The sequence below is a fragment of the Cydia amplana genome, chromosome 20 (genome assembly GCF_948474715.1).
Source record: "Cydia amplana chromosome 20, ilCydAmpl1.1, whole genome shotgun sequence".
NCBI lineage: Eukaryota > Metazoa > Arthropoda > Insecta > Lepidoptera > Tortricidae > Cydia > Cydia amplana.
This window is the reverse complement of record NC_086088.1, coordinates 3,713,975-3,729,105: the sequence shown is the minus strand read 5'-3', so window position 1 is coordinate 3,729,105 and position 15,131 is coordinate 3,713,975. Positions and strand designations below refer to the sequence as shown.

The window sequence follows — 15,131 nt, the reverse complement described above, 5'->3', positions numbered from 1 at the left end:
TTAGGGTTCGTAGATTTAATTTAGTTTTATTCATAGATATATTTAGTTCATAAGTTATCTGTCATATAAATAAATCGTTTTTACAAATAATCATAAACTAGGAATCCTCTAGACGGAGTTTAGAGCAATTATTTCATGATACCGATGCTGCCAAAAATACTGGGGTGCGCACGTGCGGGGGACGAGGTGAGCGAGTCCCGTGCCGTGATTGGTCCGTTCAAAGACACGGACGACACACAAAGACACTTTGACTCGAAGATGGAGTAAAACTACCGTATATTTGTGGCAGAGGGGGTAGCGCTACTATGCTCAGGCTAGAGGATGTACAAATAATGGTTAATTGTTATCCATGCTGGAGGCTCGCTCGATCAGGAACGAAGTAACGTGGCTTATGATCCTTCATCACGCCGCCATCGTTTTGGGTGTGGCGCTGAAACTCGCTGGACTGTAAAAAAAAAACAATATTAACCATCTACGTTTTACGGCACTTTACATAAATGCTTTAAAATAGGTTCTCCATACATATGAAAACTAATTTCCAACATTACGAGTATAATCTTATTTTATACCTAAACGATCTATTCTTGTATATTTATTTATTTGGTATCTCATACCAAACGCGCAATTCTTGTATATTTATTTATTTATTTGTATAGTTCGGGGATCTCGGAAACGGCTCTAACGATTTCGATGAAATTTGCTATTTGGGGGTTTTGGGGGGCGAAAAAACGATCTAGCTAGGTCTTATCTCTGTGAAAACGCGCATTTTTGAGTTTTTATATGTTTTCCGAGCAAAGCTCCCAGTCTCCCAGATATTATTTATTAACAATCTTCTCATGAAATTTTATTTTGTGTCTGTGGAACATATTTACCTTTTCATCAAGGTACAAAGGCCGCCTGTGCTCGTGTCTGTGTTTAGTGTCGGTGTCTGTATCTACTCTGTATCCATTGAGTGTTTCAGTGTCCAGTCGTTGCCCAGCGTTAGTGTCTTCGTTCAATCTGTCTAAGTAATAATGCGTTATTTCATTCGCATTATAAATAAGCTGCCTGTTTTGTCCGCGGCCTTGTTCATCAGATTTCTCGTCATTTTGAAATCCAGTATAGTCTTCGACAACATATTGTGGATCAACATTGCCGTATCCTTGGTTATTTTCAGAATATAACTGATAACCATAATTATTTGTGTCGACTGCTTGGATATTCAATGGGTTTTGTTCTCTGTCTGGATAAATGTTTCTTTGATCCATGGTTCTCGGTTCATAGCCAGTATTTAAATGATCTTCGATAGCATAATCTGTAAGGTCTATTTTTTTTCTTTTAGGACTAAGTATTTCTTTATTTAAAACAGGTAAATTGTTAAACTTGCTCCTGGTTGCTTTAGCCTTCAAATCATACAAATCACTCGAAGAAAATTGAGGATCATTACCAAAATTACTAATGGCTTTTCTATAACCTTGTGTATCGTCCTGTAAGTTTGGCGTACTTGGATTACGATAATGTTGAGTATTCGCTTGTTTGCCGTTGATATTATTCTCTCTCATATGATGGACTGCTTTATCTGTCATATCAGCTGTGGAATCCATAGCTTCGTCATCGTGCAAGTTCAACAAATATTCCGATACTAGCTGATCTAAATCAGAAAAATCTCTTCTGTCTTTTATTTCTATGTTCGTTGTTTTTGTATTAGTGCCAAAATTATTTAGTCCTTTGCGATTCATGTTAGGCATATAATTTGGGTGATTTCTAGATAGTACGAAATTATCTTCGTCTATTGGTCCCCCGTTAGAAAATCTGGTTCCTGGTTCAAGAACTACATAGTCTTTAAAGTATCGGTCCCTAACATTTTGAATACGATTCTTGATTATTCGTCTGAAACAGAAATCTGATTATGAAAAAAAACTGAATAAAAAAATGAATTATTCTGATTTGGCCTATTTTATAAGGTTTTTTGGAAAATATTAAATTTATAAGTTATGCATTAATATTAATAACTACCTTAACTGTTGTTTTTGTTGTTCTAGATCTTTAGGCCAAGCCATCATCTGAAAATTATAAATTTGATAATTAAATATTCTGTAAAATTGCGCTACCATGTTCCGTAGTGTCTCATGGCATCCTTCGATTTAATTTCAAATCCATATATTATAAAAATACATATAAAAATTACTGCAATCATACTTTAATAGGTACCTATCTTTCATTCATAAGGGATGACTGACGCTAGACCGGGCCGGGACTGGGGGCCGATTTTTGAATTTCGATCGCTCGATTTCGTCACTCGAAAATCGTTGGAAAACGGCGAAATGCTAATTTTTGAAATACGAGCGATCGAAATTTGGAATCTACTGGTATTGACCACTCGATTTCAATTCTATTAGTAGAATTTAAATGCCTAGTAGTGGAGATATTAACTAACGAAATACACGAAATCGAGTGGTCGAAATTCAAAAATCGGTCCCCAGGTCGTGAAGCTTTCTATGGAAAGCACCACGTGATCACCGATCAGCCGTCATTGAAAATGACGTGTCGGACGCCTCGGCCCGGGCACGGGCCGTTCTAGTGTGGGTCATCCTTTAGTGAAAAATGAAGATGTTTTAAAAATCTAATTTGGGTTGAATTGGAATTCGTATTCCCATAAATGTAATAATGCGTAAGTAAGTAAATAAGTTTACTGCATTAAATTACATTATAATTCATACAAACCTGAGCCTCGTTCAATCTGAAACAATCGAATGAGATACTTAACAATAATTGTTAATATTTTTTCATCCACCAGCTCATAAAGGCTCTCTTTATCTTTATCTCACAAGAGTGGAAATGTAATAAGATGCAAATTTTGAGTTTATCCTCATGTCAGGCTAGTGGAATTGAATATTAATTGATTATTTAAAAAAATAAGTATTTAATAGAATTCATTTGGATTTGATTTGTAATGATTTACATTAAGTAGTATTTTCTTCGTGTTGATATGGTGATAAATGTGGTGTTTCACTCTGTAGCACAGTTTGTTTAAACCTCATGCCTTGAAACCCTCGTAACGCTCATGCTTTACTCCTGGTATCAATATTAGCATGAGGAGTTAAACAACAATTTTGAACCCTTGTAAAACAAATAAAAAAAAATTCTACTCCCGTACTTTTATTTGTCATTTAAAGGGTCGTGTACACACCTTTAAACCCCTATCTTATAGTTGTCAAGTCAAGTTTTTAGTCTATTCCCCAAAAAAGTATTTGTGCATACCTACACAGTATACGTACACACAGTATTTTTTGGCACTTTTACGATACTTCGTGTAATCACCACTTAAAAATATTTTATGAAATAAATTGTTGCCAACTTAATTTTAATTGTCATCTCTGACAGATGAGTGAACCATAGACATGTTTTTTATTTTATTTCGTTCATTCTTTTCCCGCCCGTACGGCATTCATTGCTATTTGCTACTTCTTGAATGAAAAATATTTGTTAAGTTTACAATTTTATTTCAAAGTAAGTGCTAGGTCGTAGAAAAAGTATTGTATGCAACGTTGTTTAACTGAGTCAAAAAATAGTCGTGGCGTCTTTATTAACAATTTTGACAATGCAATATATTATGATGACGGAGCAGATCTGACAATGAAGACAGGAGGTAAGGGATCATCTATTAATTACGTCACACGAATTTCTAGGTTTTTTTACCCCTCCCCCCCTCCTTGTCACCCCCTGGTGTGACGTCACATTTTAGGCAATTTTGTTTTCAACGAAATCGACAATATTAACTCTGCATTATTTTTTAAAATAATTTTTGATATATAAATATTAGTTATTTTATAACACAAAGAAAGTTACATCCAAAATCTCTTTATTTAACTGTACAGCGAATAAAAAAATATAAATTAATTTTCGGTTACTGATGAAGTTAAAGTGACATTACAATGTTTGTGACTCCCCCCTCCCCCATGTCACAACATGTCACATTTTCTTGACCCCCTCCCTCCCCCTAAACGTGTGACGAATTAATGGATGACCCCTAACTCTGTGATAAAACAACCCAAACTAATTGTGTTTGGGGTCGTAAGAATTTTCTCGATAAGTACCTATTAGTTGCCCGTGGAAAGAAAAGTACCTACAGTTAGTGATAAAATGCAAGCTTGTGTCAAAAATGCAATTTTTGCAAAAAAATTGAATACTTATATACATACGGTATGTAAACACTTTATTGTACATAAGACAGGTTAAGATACAATTAAAAGAAAGTATACAATGTACAAAGGCGAACTTATCCCTATAAAGGATCTCTTCCAGTCAACCTTTGAGCGATTGAGAGTAGACAAATTAAAATGACAGACAAAAGAACACTATAAGTATACAGAAAATTGAATAAACAAGCTAAGGCTCACCTGTCCGGGTCCACATTCTCGACGGTGAAGATTGGCATTATCACGACTCGAGGAGGGCAGCTAGGGTCACCAGGATCACAAGTATCTGCGTAACATAAGTATTATAGTGGATCAAACCAAATTTGTCAGTAACAAGAACAAAAAAAACTATACTAATCCTTTTCTTTTGGGTGTTAGTACTAGTGTAAGACAATGATAGTATGATTATCTCTGGCTGTGTTTGATATGAGACAGTCCTTTGGCAAACTATAATTAAAAACTTATTGAGGTGACGTTCGTTTCGTTAGATTTTAAAATACTAATGGTTCAAATTTTTTGCCAATTTTTGTTGGATGGCAAGCTTTCTAAATTCCGGAATATACGTCCTATTATCAGCCTTTCCAGGCTACAAACTATGTATGTCAAATTGCATCGAAATCAAAGTAGCCGTTTTTACGTAATGACGACTGGTTTGGCCTAGTGACCCTACCCATGATGGCTTCGGGTTCGAATCCCGGTGAGGGAATTTATTTGTGTGATTAACGTATCTACGTCCATCAAATCAAATCAAATATCTATTTGTTCCCGAGTCATAGCTGTTTTCTATGTATATACGTATGTATATATACGTATGTATAGTAAAAGCTTTGCTTAGTTTGGGACAAGGCGATCTTTGAAAGATGTCCCTAAATATTTTTTATTTATTTTATGAAGGAACAAACACATTTTGTATTTTATTTGTTCGTCATCTTTGTCTTTATTTTGGTGGTCATCTTTATTTTCTTTTTGTTGGTCATCTTTACCTTTTTTTTGTTGGTCATCCTTGTCTGTATTTTGTTGATCATTCTTGTCTGTATTTTGTTGATCATTCTTGTCTGTATTTTGTTGATAATTCTTGTCTGTATTTTGTTGATCATTCTTGTCTGTATTTTGTTGATCATTCTTGTCTGTATTTTGTTGATCATTCTTGTCTTTGTTTTCTTGGTCATCTTTGTCTTTATTTTGTTGGTCATCTTTGTCTTTATTTTGTTGATCATTCTTGTCTGTATTTTGTTGATCATTCTTGTCTGTATTTTGTTGATCATTCTTGTCTGTATTTTGTTGGTCATCTTTGTCTTTATTTTTTTGGTCATCCTTGTCTTTATTTTGTTGGCCATCTTTGTCTTCACTTTGTGTGTCATTTTTGTTGTCTGGATTTCTTCCTGGTACGCAGAGACAGTCATCTTCGACGAAGCCGTCGGGACAGCCGCATGTGGTCCAACCCTCCCCATCAGACCACTTGGTCTCGTACACCTTCTCGCCCCCCTTTGGCTGACTAGATAAGTTACAAACAACTTCTACTGTCTGAAACACAAAACACAAACAACAAATTTTGTAATGGAAAACCATTGGTCCAAAATAATGTTTACGTCAGCTATAGTTGGTTGGCCCACCGTAAACGTTGTAAATGTTGTACTGTTAGAGCTAAGTATTTTTAGCTACCTACCATTTCGGCCGTGATATTGCACTTATTAAAAACGACAGCCGCAGGCTGGAGTGAATTAAAGACTCGAGTAACAATATTTTTACCCCCGGATTTACACACAATGTTTTTCATTACACTTGCGAAGAAATAACTAAATTTTAAGCAAAATCATTCTTAAATACGGTGACATTTCAAACATTCGTCCGCCATATTGTCTTGTTTTGGCAGCTTAGGATTCGAAGGCACAGATCCACCCGGATTCAACCTCATTCTCATCTCTTCATCTTTTTCGAACAAGTGTGATGAAGAAACTATTTTTCGAATAACAAGAAATATTAATTTAAAATATTACAAACTGTTTCTATGTCAAATTATGTTCTACTTAAACTAAGTGCGTGACACTTGCTCGATAAAGATCTTATTTCATGGAGGGTACTGAAGGACAAAGGCTTATATTGTTCCCGCGGGAGTTATGTATTCTGAAAACAAAAACTATAACTCACGAGTGAGTTGATTGTAGGGCTCGCGGTCGAGTCCGTGTTTCGTTTACACGTTTCGAATACCCGTTTTCGAATAACACGTACACGGTTTTCTGGCCCGTTCCGCACGTGTAATTAAGAAACGTGTAATTAAGATCCGTTCCCACGGATAAACGGGTATTCGAAGAAACGGATCTTATTTACCCGTGGCTCCGGAGACGTCCTTGACGAGTAGCGAAGGAACGAACCGGCGTAGGTACTTAAGAGCTACAAATGAATAGACAAAAGATTCATGAGGAGTTTCTGTCATATTTAACCTTATTTCGTGGTTCATAGAGTCGAAATTCAATAAACGGTTTACAAAACCCTTTTCTGAGTAGGTAGTTTTTGCTTGCAATGTTGCAAAACGAGTAGAAAATTAGAAATACCTACATGCTACTATCAAAATAGTATTTTGTATAAGACTTCAAATACTAATACTTTATGGTATATTATATAATTTGAAAGCAATAAATATAAAGTGCTAGTAATAAAAAATAAAAGCAATAAAGAGTATAAAGAGAAGACTGTACGATAAAAACTGGCCATGCATGATCTGGTAGGTATACATACAATATTCTTACCAATTGCACATTATTAAACAGCTCTTATATTTTTACTAATCTGTAGATATAAGTCCTATAAGTATAATTATAATTAAAATTCAATCAATTGTCAATCATATTACTGATATTACCTACAATGTATGTGTGAGTTTTCTCGAATAGGTATATTTTATCGAATAAATATTCTGTCAATAAGAAATGTATATTTTTTAATCGTATTATTTTTTAACTTACGAAAGCCAGGCATCTAGGTATTAAGTATTATAGTAAACCATGTAAAAATTGATAAATAATCATGTGAACCTGCCGCTGCATTTGTTACAATTTCTTATGTAGACGTGTTCACCTTATTACACCGACATAAAGCTTATAAATGGTTGTGGCAGTTCTGATAATGGTTTGGGAACCAACTTGTTTTCGGCGATATCAGACAAAAGGGTATTGGAAAACAACACGTTCTAATGAATGGAACACCAGCGGCCGGCATTTATTACCTGAACACTCGTGTGAAAGTGACCCAAGTGAACATGAATGATTACCAATTTTGAGATCTATCTTAATGTTCTTAACAATATAATCGCTAGGTAACCAAAGTAGCATGGGTTTTTATTTTTTTAAGGTTCTCGCGTGAAATCCTTCGTTTCGAATGCCGCTTGTGTGTACTTTTTTTTGCGTCGTTGGCAGATTTGCTGTTTTCGCTCAGCAGTAAATTGATAATAATAAGAAATAACCACGAAGTAATTCATACTTATTACCTGTTATTATCTGTTATTTTTAACTAATATAGGTAGTTTTTGTCTGCACATCTATTCTTCACGAAACTAAGTATATTACTTACTTACACAATTATACATGTATAAAATGTATTTCTTTGATTGAAATATAATTATAATAATTATGTAATTAATGATGAATATGTTAGCTTAAAAGTAGAGATGCCCCGAATAGTGGTTTTGGCCGAATACCGAATACCGAATATTCGGCCACCCTCTCGGCCGAATACCGAATATTCGGCATGAGATGCGAACATTGTGAGTCACAATTATTATGAAAACTGTTCGCCAACAAAGCACAACGTTTGCTAAGATATATTTTTTGTAAAACAGAACTAATAAATAGAGTCAATCAAATCAGACCCATGATAAAATGAATATATTCCATAATCAAGAAATGCTTAAAAATGGGTCTCCCTTTTTAACAACTTTCCAATAATACTTTTTAAATATTAAATATACTACATACCTAATTTTTGGTATTTTTTTAGGGTTCCGTACCCAAAGGGTAAAAACGGGACCCTATTACTAAGACTCCGCTGTCCGTCCGTCCGTCCGTCTGTCACCAGGCTGTATCTCACGAACCGTGATAGCTAGACAGTTGAAATTTCCACAGATGATGTACTTCTGTTGCCGCTATAACAACAAATACTAAAAACAGAATAAAATAAAGATTTAAGTGGGGTTCCCATACAACAAACGTGATTTTTGACCGAAGTTAAGCAACGTCGGGCGGGGTCAGTACTTGGATGGGTGACCGTTTTTTTGCTTGTTTTGCTCTATTTTTTGTTGATGGTGCGGAACCCTCCGTGCGCGAGTCCGACTCGCACTTGGCCGGTTTTTTTTTTGTGTAATTTTTCTTTTTAGTTAGGGGCAACAGATATTCGGTATTCGGCCGAATAGTAGGCAACATTCGGCCGAATACCGAATATTCGGCAAAGTGGCCGAATAGGCCGAATACCGAATAGTTGCCGAATATTCGTGGCATCTCTACTTAAAAGCAATAATAGTAAAATAAAAAAAATGAAGGTTTTAATTTCAACTAGGGACGAGTAGGTTTAAAATTAAAAATAGTAGTCAATATAGGATAGGGACACCTACTTCGATTAATATATTGTATAGTTGGCTAAATATGTTATATCAACACAGTTATAAATAATTAAAAAAAAATCGTACGCCAAACGAGTTTATCTGAAGTCAACATTCAATATTAGACCTTACATACCCAGACCTAGAGCATTGATTGGGTCAACCTGTTTCGGATCCGTTCGGGCCGGTGTTAAGTACCCGTGTAAACGGAGATACGTATCTGAGAAACGTGTCTTGGGAAAGTTTATTGGAGACGTATCCGGATCCCGGCGGTTCCGAGTAAACCGTGTTCTTAGCACCGCCGGGCTTAAGAACACGGGTATTCGTTTCGGCGTGTAACACGGATACCGGGAGCCCTAGTTGATTGTGAGTTTCAATTGTGGCTGAATGCCGACCGACGGATCTGTGCCTTCGATGCCTAAACTGCCAAAACAATTTCAATATGGCGGACGAATAAATAAATAATAACTATAATAAGTGTATAAAACTTTATAAACGCCAAGTAAGTAACTTACACAGAAATAAACTTACATGGAAAATGACTGGGTTAGCATCTCTGTCCCTAAAGTAATCATGAAAAGTGGACATCCCGCAGCCAAGGCGTGTGGTTGTCCCGTGGACTGCTACCAGATATAAATTATCAAAGTTGCTAGAAAACAATGAAAATAACAATTTAACTTACTATAAGCTGAAATAGGTCATATACAAAAAAAGTGACCAAGCCATTCAGTGGGCGAGGCCGGAATCGAACCAGCTTATTTCGCTTAAACAGCTAACGGTCTGGAGTTCTAGAGCACCCGAGACCACGTTGATACCGGTCCCGAATTTTAGAGTAGGTATATGCAATCTTTGAAAGGCTAGGCCATTATACATTACATTACATATACATTGCAATAGGAAACGATTAAAAAAACAAATGTTTCTTCGCTGTATTGCTCTTCTATATACATATATTATAAGTTTTCTTACAAAGTTTTAGATGGATACGGCAATCAGAAGTTTATTAAGAATGACTTGCAAGATTTTATTGTACCTGGTGTGGCGTGTAACACGAGCAAAAATTTAAACTGTTCGCTTTACTCCTCAAACGAATCAACATTTGCTCAGCAACTTTTAAAAATAACTTGTATGTTGATTTTTAGAGCACTTCAAAGTTTATTCTAAGACGCAATATATTGCGATTGCGAATTTATTTTTGTTTAAAGCGAGACAAGCAACGTCAATTATTACACTGATGACATCGTACAATGAAGGTACTTACTGTCGTATTCGAACTTCAAGATATTCACAAGAGACGACACGTACTAGATCCATTCTAGATACGTTATAGTTTAGATTTCAACTAGTTATCTTTTGCAGCGCAATTCGGGCAACCAATGTCACTTTTACGATAGATCGTGTTAGATATCTATTAGATGTGAATTAGATCTCTAAGTAATATCTTGTGGAAATCGTTCAAGAGAATCTCCAGAATCGCGGAAATGTCAAATTTGACAGGTTAGATCTTAAACATATCGTTATCGTATCTTGGCGATGTCTAAAAGATATCTAATAGATGTCTATTACAAAATCCGAATCGGGCCCTTAATATTTAATTTGTATGAAAAATAGGTCTAAAGACTTCGTAATTTTTAAGAGTCGCTGAATAAATGTAGGTTAGTTTGAGGAGTACAGCCTACAGTTTAAATTTTTGGTCATGTTTGGCATGTTATACAGGCCACACCCGGTATAGTTAACTAGTTAAAAGTGAAATTAATGTAAGGGTGTTAAAATTACAATACCCGCTGGGATAGTTTTCTATTTGCTGTTTATCCACTTTTGCCCTGGGTCCGTAAAAACCTTCTACTACATTTTCGATGACGTATCTCCTTTTTTCTGACGTTAGCTTTGTGGCTGGCAATTAAACAAAAAATGATGTTATTATCAAAAAGCGCTGGTGGCCTAGTGGTAAGCGTACCAAACGTTTTTCGGAACTGACCTATGTACGAAATATCAATATCATTTGATATTTACGAGCCGCTTTACGGTGAAGGAAAACATTGTGAGGAAACCGGACTGATCCCAATAAGGTCTAGTTTACCGTCTGGGTTGGAAGGTCAGATGGCAGTAGCTTTCGTAAAAACTAGTGCTTAAGCCAATTCTCGGGATTAGTTGCCCCCAGGCTCCCATGAGCCCTGGCAAAAGCCGGGACAACGCGAGGAAGTTGATTGATTATCATACAAATGAAACTTAATGCTATGGACGAAAAAAATAAGACCAACAATAGACCTACAGAATCTAAAACAGAAGAACAATAATAGTTCCGTTATTGTGTATGTGGTACTCTATTTCCTATTAATAAAGTCAACTTCTAAATTAAAACTTCATAGTACAAGTCCAAACGTCATGGCAGTTAATAGTATTTTATGCAACCATTGTTTAAGAGGGGCCAAAAAAGGCGAGTGGCGTGAGTTGTTAATAAAGACGCCACGAGTATTTTTTGACTCAGTTAAACAACGTTGCATACAATACTTTTTCTACGACCAAGCACTTACTTTGAAAAAAAATTGTAAATTTAACAATTATTTTTCATTCAACAAAAATACTTTAAACAAGTGGAATCATATAGGACATATATGTAGGTAAACAAACCAAACCCGGCCACCGCGCCCCGCGCCCCACGGCCGGTTGGTCAGCGACACCTTCTTGTAACTCATGAGGCCCTGGTACTTGCTCTTAGTTAAATTACAATTTTGGATAGTTTTTTTTCTCGATTTTGGCCAACCGCGCCCCGCGCCCCAACGGCCGGTTGGTCAGCGACACCTTCTTGTAACTCATGAGGCCCTGGTACTTGCTCTTAGTTAAATTATAATTTTGGATAGTTTTTTTCTCGATTTTGGCCACAGTAGCCTATGGAGACTAACAAGCATCGCTAAGCGGTGTTCGTAGTCTATGGATCTTGCTATATTACGGGTGTCACATGCGCGTTTCTGACTTCTGAATCAATTTTATTGTTTCTACTATAGAACCTAATGACTATTTTGTAAATCGGCAGCAATGCACTTAGTACTCATCTGTCAGAGATGACAATTAAAATTAGGTTGGCAACAATGTATTTCATACAATATTTTTTAAGTGGTGATTACACGAAGTATCGTAAAAGTACCAAAAAGATACTGCGTATATGCACAAATACTTTTTTGGGGAATAGACTAAAGACTTGTCTTGACAACTATAACATAGGGGTTTAAAGTTGTGTGTACGACCTTTTAAATGACAAATAAAGGTACGGGAGTAGAAAAAATATATAATCACCTTAAAGATGACTTCAAAGCTCAAACATATGACAAAAAAATTAATAAAATGTTGAAAGACTTTCTAATAAATAAATGTTACTACGACTTAAAGGACTTTTTCGATGACAATGTTACAGACACCTTCTATGCTTAGCTATAAATACTTACCTAAATTATAAATAAAGATTGAATTTTATTATAATTAATATTGTACATTAATTAATTTATGTTAATATGTATATTTATTAGTGATCTCGTGTATAATTACAAGAACTGTTTCATAACTTGTTTTTTAGATACAATGTAATAATTTTGCTACATACAATACAAAAAATACTATAATAATATGTCATTAGTTAGAAGTAAGCTATGATGCTGTGCCCTTACAGGGTCCATGTGAGACATTGTACATTTATTCTGACATCTATACTGTACCATGGTTGCAATAAAGAATTATGAATTATTATTATGAAAGTGAAAAAAACAGTGAAAGTTTACAACCACTGTTTCACTTACAGTTATCTGTAAATTGTACACCGTTTCTCGTCCAGTCTGGGTAGTTAAATCGTACGACGGCCTGGGCCTGTCTCGCTCTAGGGAATTCTTCTGCAATACAAAAGAAATAATTTAACCACGCATTTTTGAGCTCAAAAAAAAAAGGAAAAAAGAGTTTAGGTCAATTTCGCAAAAGTTTTCTATTTTAGGTTTTATTATGAACGTATTTTTACATAAAAAGTAAATGTTATTCATAAAACTAGGTATCACTGAAAATAAATTGTTACTTTTTTTCATAAAACCTAGTTTTTGCAGTGTTACTTGTCTCTTTTTTATATCTTTCAATCTATCTATCTAATCTAATACCTTTTAACGAGCAATTCTTGTATATTTATTTATTTATTTATAAAACTGTATTTACATGCATGAAACTTACTTATAGCAAATAAATATGATTGATTGATTGGTTGATTTATAGTATATATATTTGTTTATATATATATTTCGGGGATCTCGGAAACGGCTCTAACGATTTCGAAGAAATTTGCTATATACGAACGATTTTTTGGGGGCAAAAAATCGATCTAGCTAGGTCTTATCTCTGGGAAAACGCGCGTTTTTGAGTTTTTATATTGTCTTCCAAGCAAAGCTCGGTCGCCCAGATATTAACCTTTAGCCGCCCAGAGACCTATAGAAAGGTCTCCTGTTCCATTCTAATTTGAACTTTGTGTTGACAAAATAAAATTTCATTTTGCTTGGCAAGGTTTGACGCATGGGTGGCTAGAGGTTAAGGATAATGTGATTATAGTGGATTACCTGAAGCTCTGCATAGGTCATGGCGATCTCCATCGCATTGGTTCGCCCACGCTTGGGCAAATTCTGCTAAGGAGTCGTCCCAGAACTGTAATAGTAGTTTGTGTTACAAGGGATCAAAATGATATATTTCCGTCAAGGGAACAGAACAGAAAAGTGTCACTTTGATCCCTCTTAGTAGGGAGGAAAAGTGCCACTTTGATCCCTCCTAGCAGGGAAGAAAAAGCTCTTTTCCGAATAGGTGGTGTGAAAAATAAATAAGAGAGGTTAGGATCCTCGCTCTGGGTCCTTCCTCATGCAATAGTAGTTTGTGTTACAAGGGATCAAAATTATATATTTTCGTCAAAGGCGTACATTGATTCCGAAATGAAGCGATGGATTCTAAAGTAGAATCCTGAGCGTAATGAGGGATTCAAGTGTTAACGCCCAAGACGAAATAGTTATGATACCGTGTGACACATTACTGCTTTTCACATCAACTATGAGGAAAATAAAAAATCTTAGTGTTGACACAATCTGATGCTTAAACAGATTATTTAAGCTAAAATATAATGTGCAAAAACATGTAAAAATAGTGTGCTAGAACAGAAAAGTGTCACTTTGATCCCTCCTAGCAGGGAGGAAAAGTGCCACTTTGATCCCTCCTAGCAGGGAAGAAAAAGCTCTTTTCCGAATAGGTGGTGCGAAAAATAAATAAGATAGGTTTGGATCCTCGCTCTGGGTCCTTCCTGATGCAAAGGTTATCCATCGCGGTTCAACGTGGCAACGCAGCGAACGTGATCGGCACGTTTGCATCGGGGGGGTCGCGGAACGAGTTTTTCGGCTAGTTTAGACTAAGTGTAATTTATTGTGTTTTATTTTTTAAGATTTATTTTGTCATTAGCAGAGATCGGACAAATTTGCGACATTGCTCGCAATAATGTGGACATGACTCCAAAATTGATTAAATAATTAATCAATTAATTTCTTACCTGAGGTTTAATTTTGATTCCTAATCAATAAATAACACAAAGAGTTCTTATAATGTAAATTTATTAAAAAAAATAATTAGTATGTTTTCCAAATTTTCTGTAGGTACTTATTTTTTTATATCAAAAATATATTTAAGTGCTATTTATTGACTAGGGAACAAAATTAAATCTCAGGTAAAAAATTAATTAGGTAAATGATTAATTATTTAATCAAATTTGGAGTCATGTCCACATTATTGCGAGCAATGACGCCAATCTGTCCGATCTCTGGTCATTAGTTACATTTAGATCGTATAATATGTTTTTTTTTAGTTACTTTTATTGATGTGTATAAAAATCTTATATGTATTGACATGTATAAAAATATTATTTATTTTAGGAAAAAATTACATTAATAAAGATTAGGTACTATTAAAAAAAAATTTAGGACATTATTACACAAATTGACTAAGCCCAACAGTAAGCTCAATAAGACTTGTGTTGTGGGTACTTAGACAATGATATACATAAACATAAACACCCAAGACTCAGAAACAAATATCCATGCTCATCACATAAATAAATGTCCTCATTGGGATTTGAACCCAGGACCATCGGGGATGACTCACGCTAGACCGGGCCAGAGCTGGGCCGGAGCTTCCAGCGCTTCGTTTTCTATGGAAAGCAACACGTGATCACCGATCAGCCGTCATAGAAAATGACATGTAGGACGCCTCGGCTCGGGCCCGGCCCGGTCTAGCGTGAGTCATCGGATCCTTTACAGTGGCGCTGCCCAATAATTGTCGCTATTTAGTCATACTATACAAGT

At 35.5% G+C, this 15,131-nt stretch overlaps 1 protein-coding gene across 1 annotated transcript; it reads right to left on the bottom strand.

Annotated features, from left to right (window-relative positions):
* Positions 1-343: 343 nt before the first annotated feature.
* LOC134657661 (suppressor of Mek1-like) lies at positions 344-13,388 on the bottom strand. The gene is made up of 9 exons (XM_063513223.1): positions 13,356-13,388; positions 12,561-12,650; positions 5,162-5,702; positions 4,380-4,464; positions 2,704-2,719; positions 1,996-2,042; positions 1,427-1,869; positions 873-1,294; positions 344-445 (listed from the first exon to the last, which is right to left on the bottom strand). Exons 1-9 carry the CDS (start codon positions 13,386-13,388, stop codon positions 344-346), a joined length of 1,779 nt encoding a protein of 592 aa, XP_063369293.1.
* Between the last annotated feature and the right edge of the window lie 1,743 nt (positions 13,389-15,131).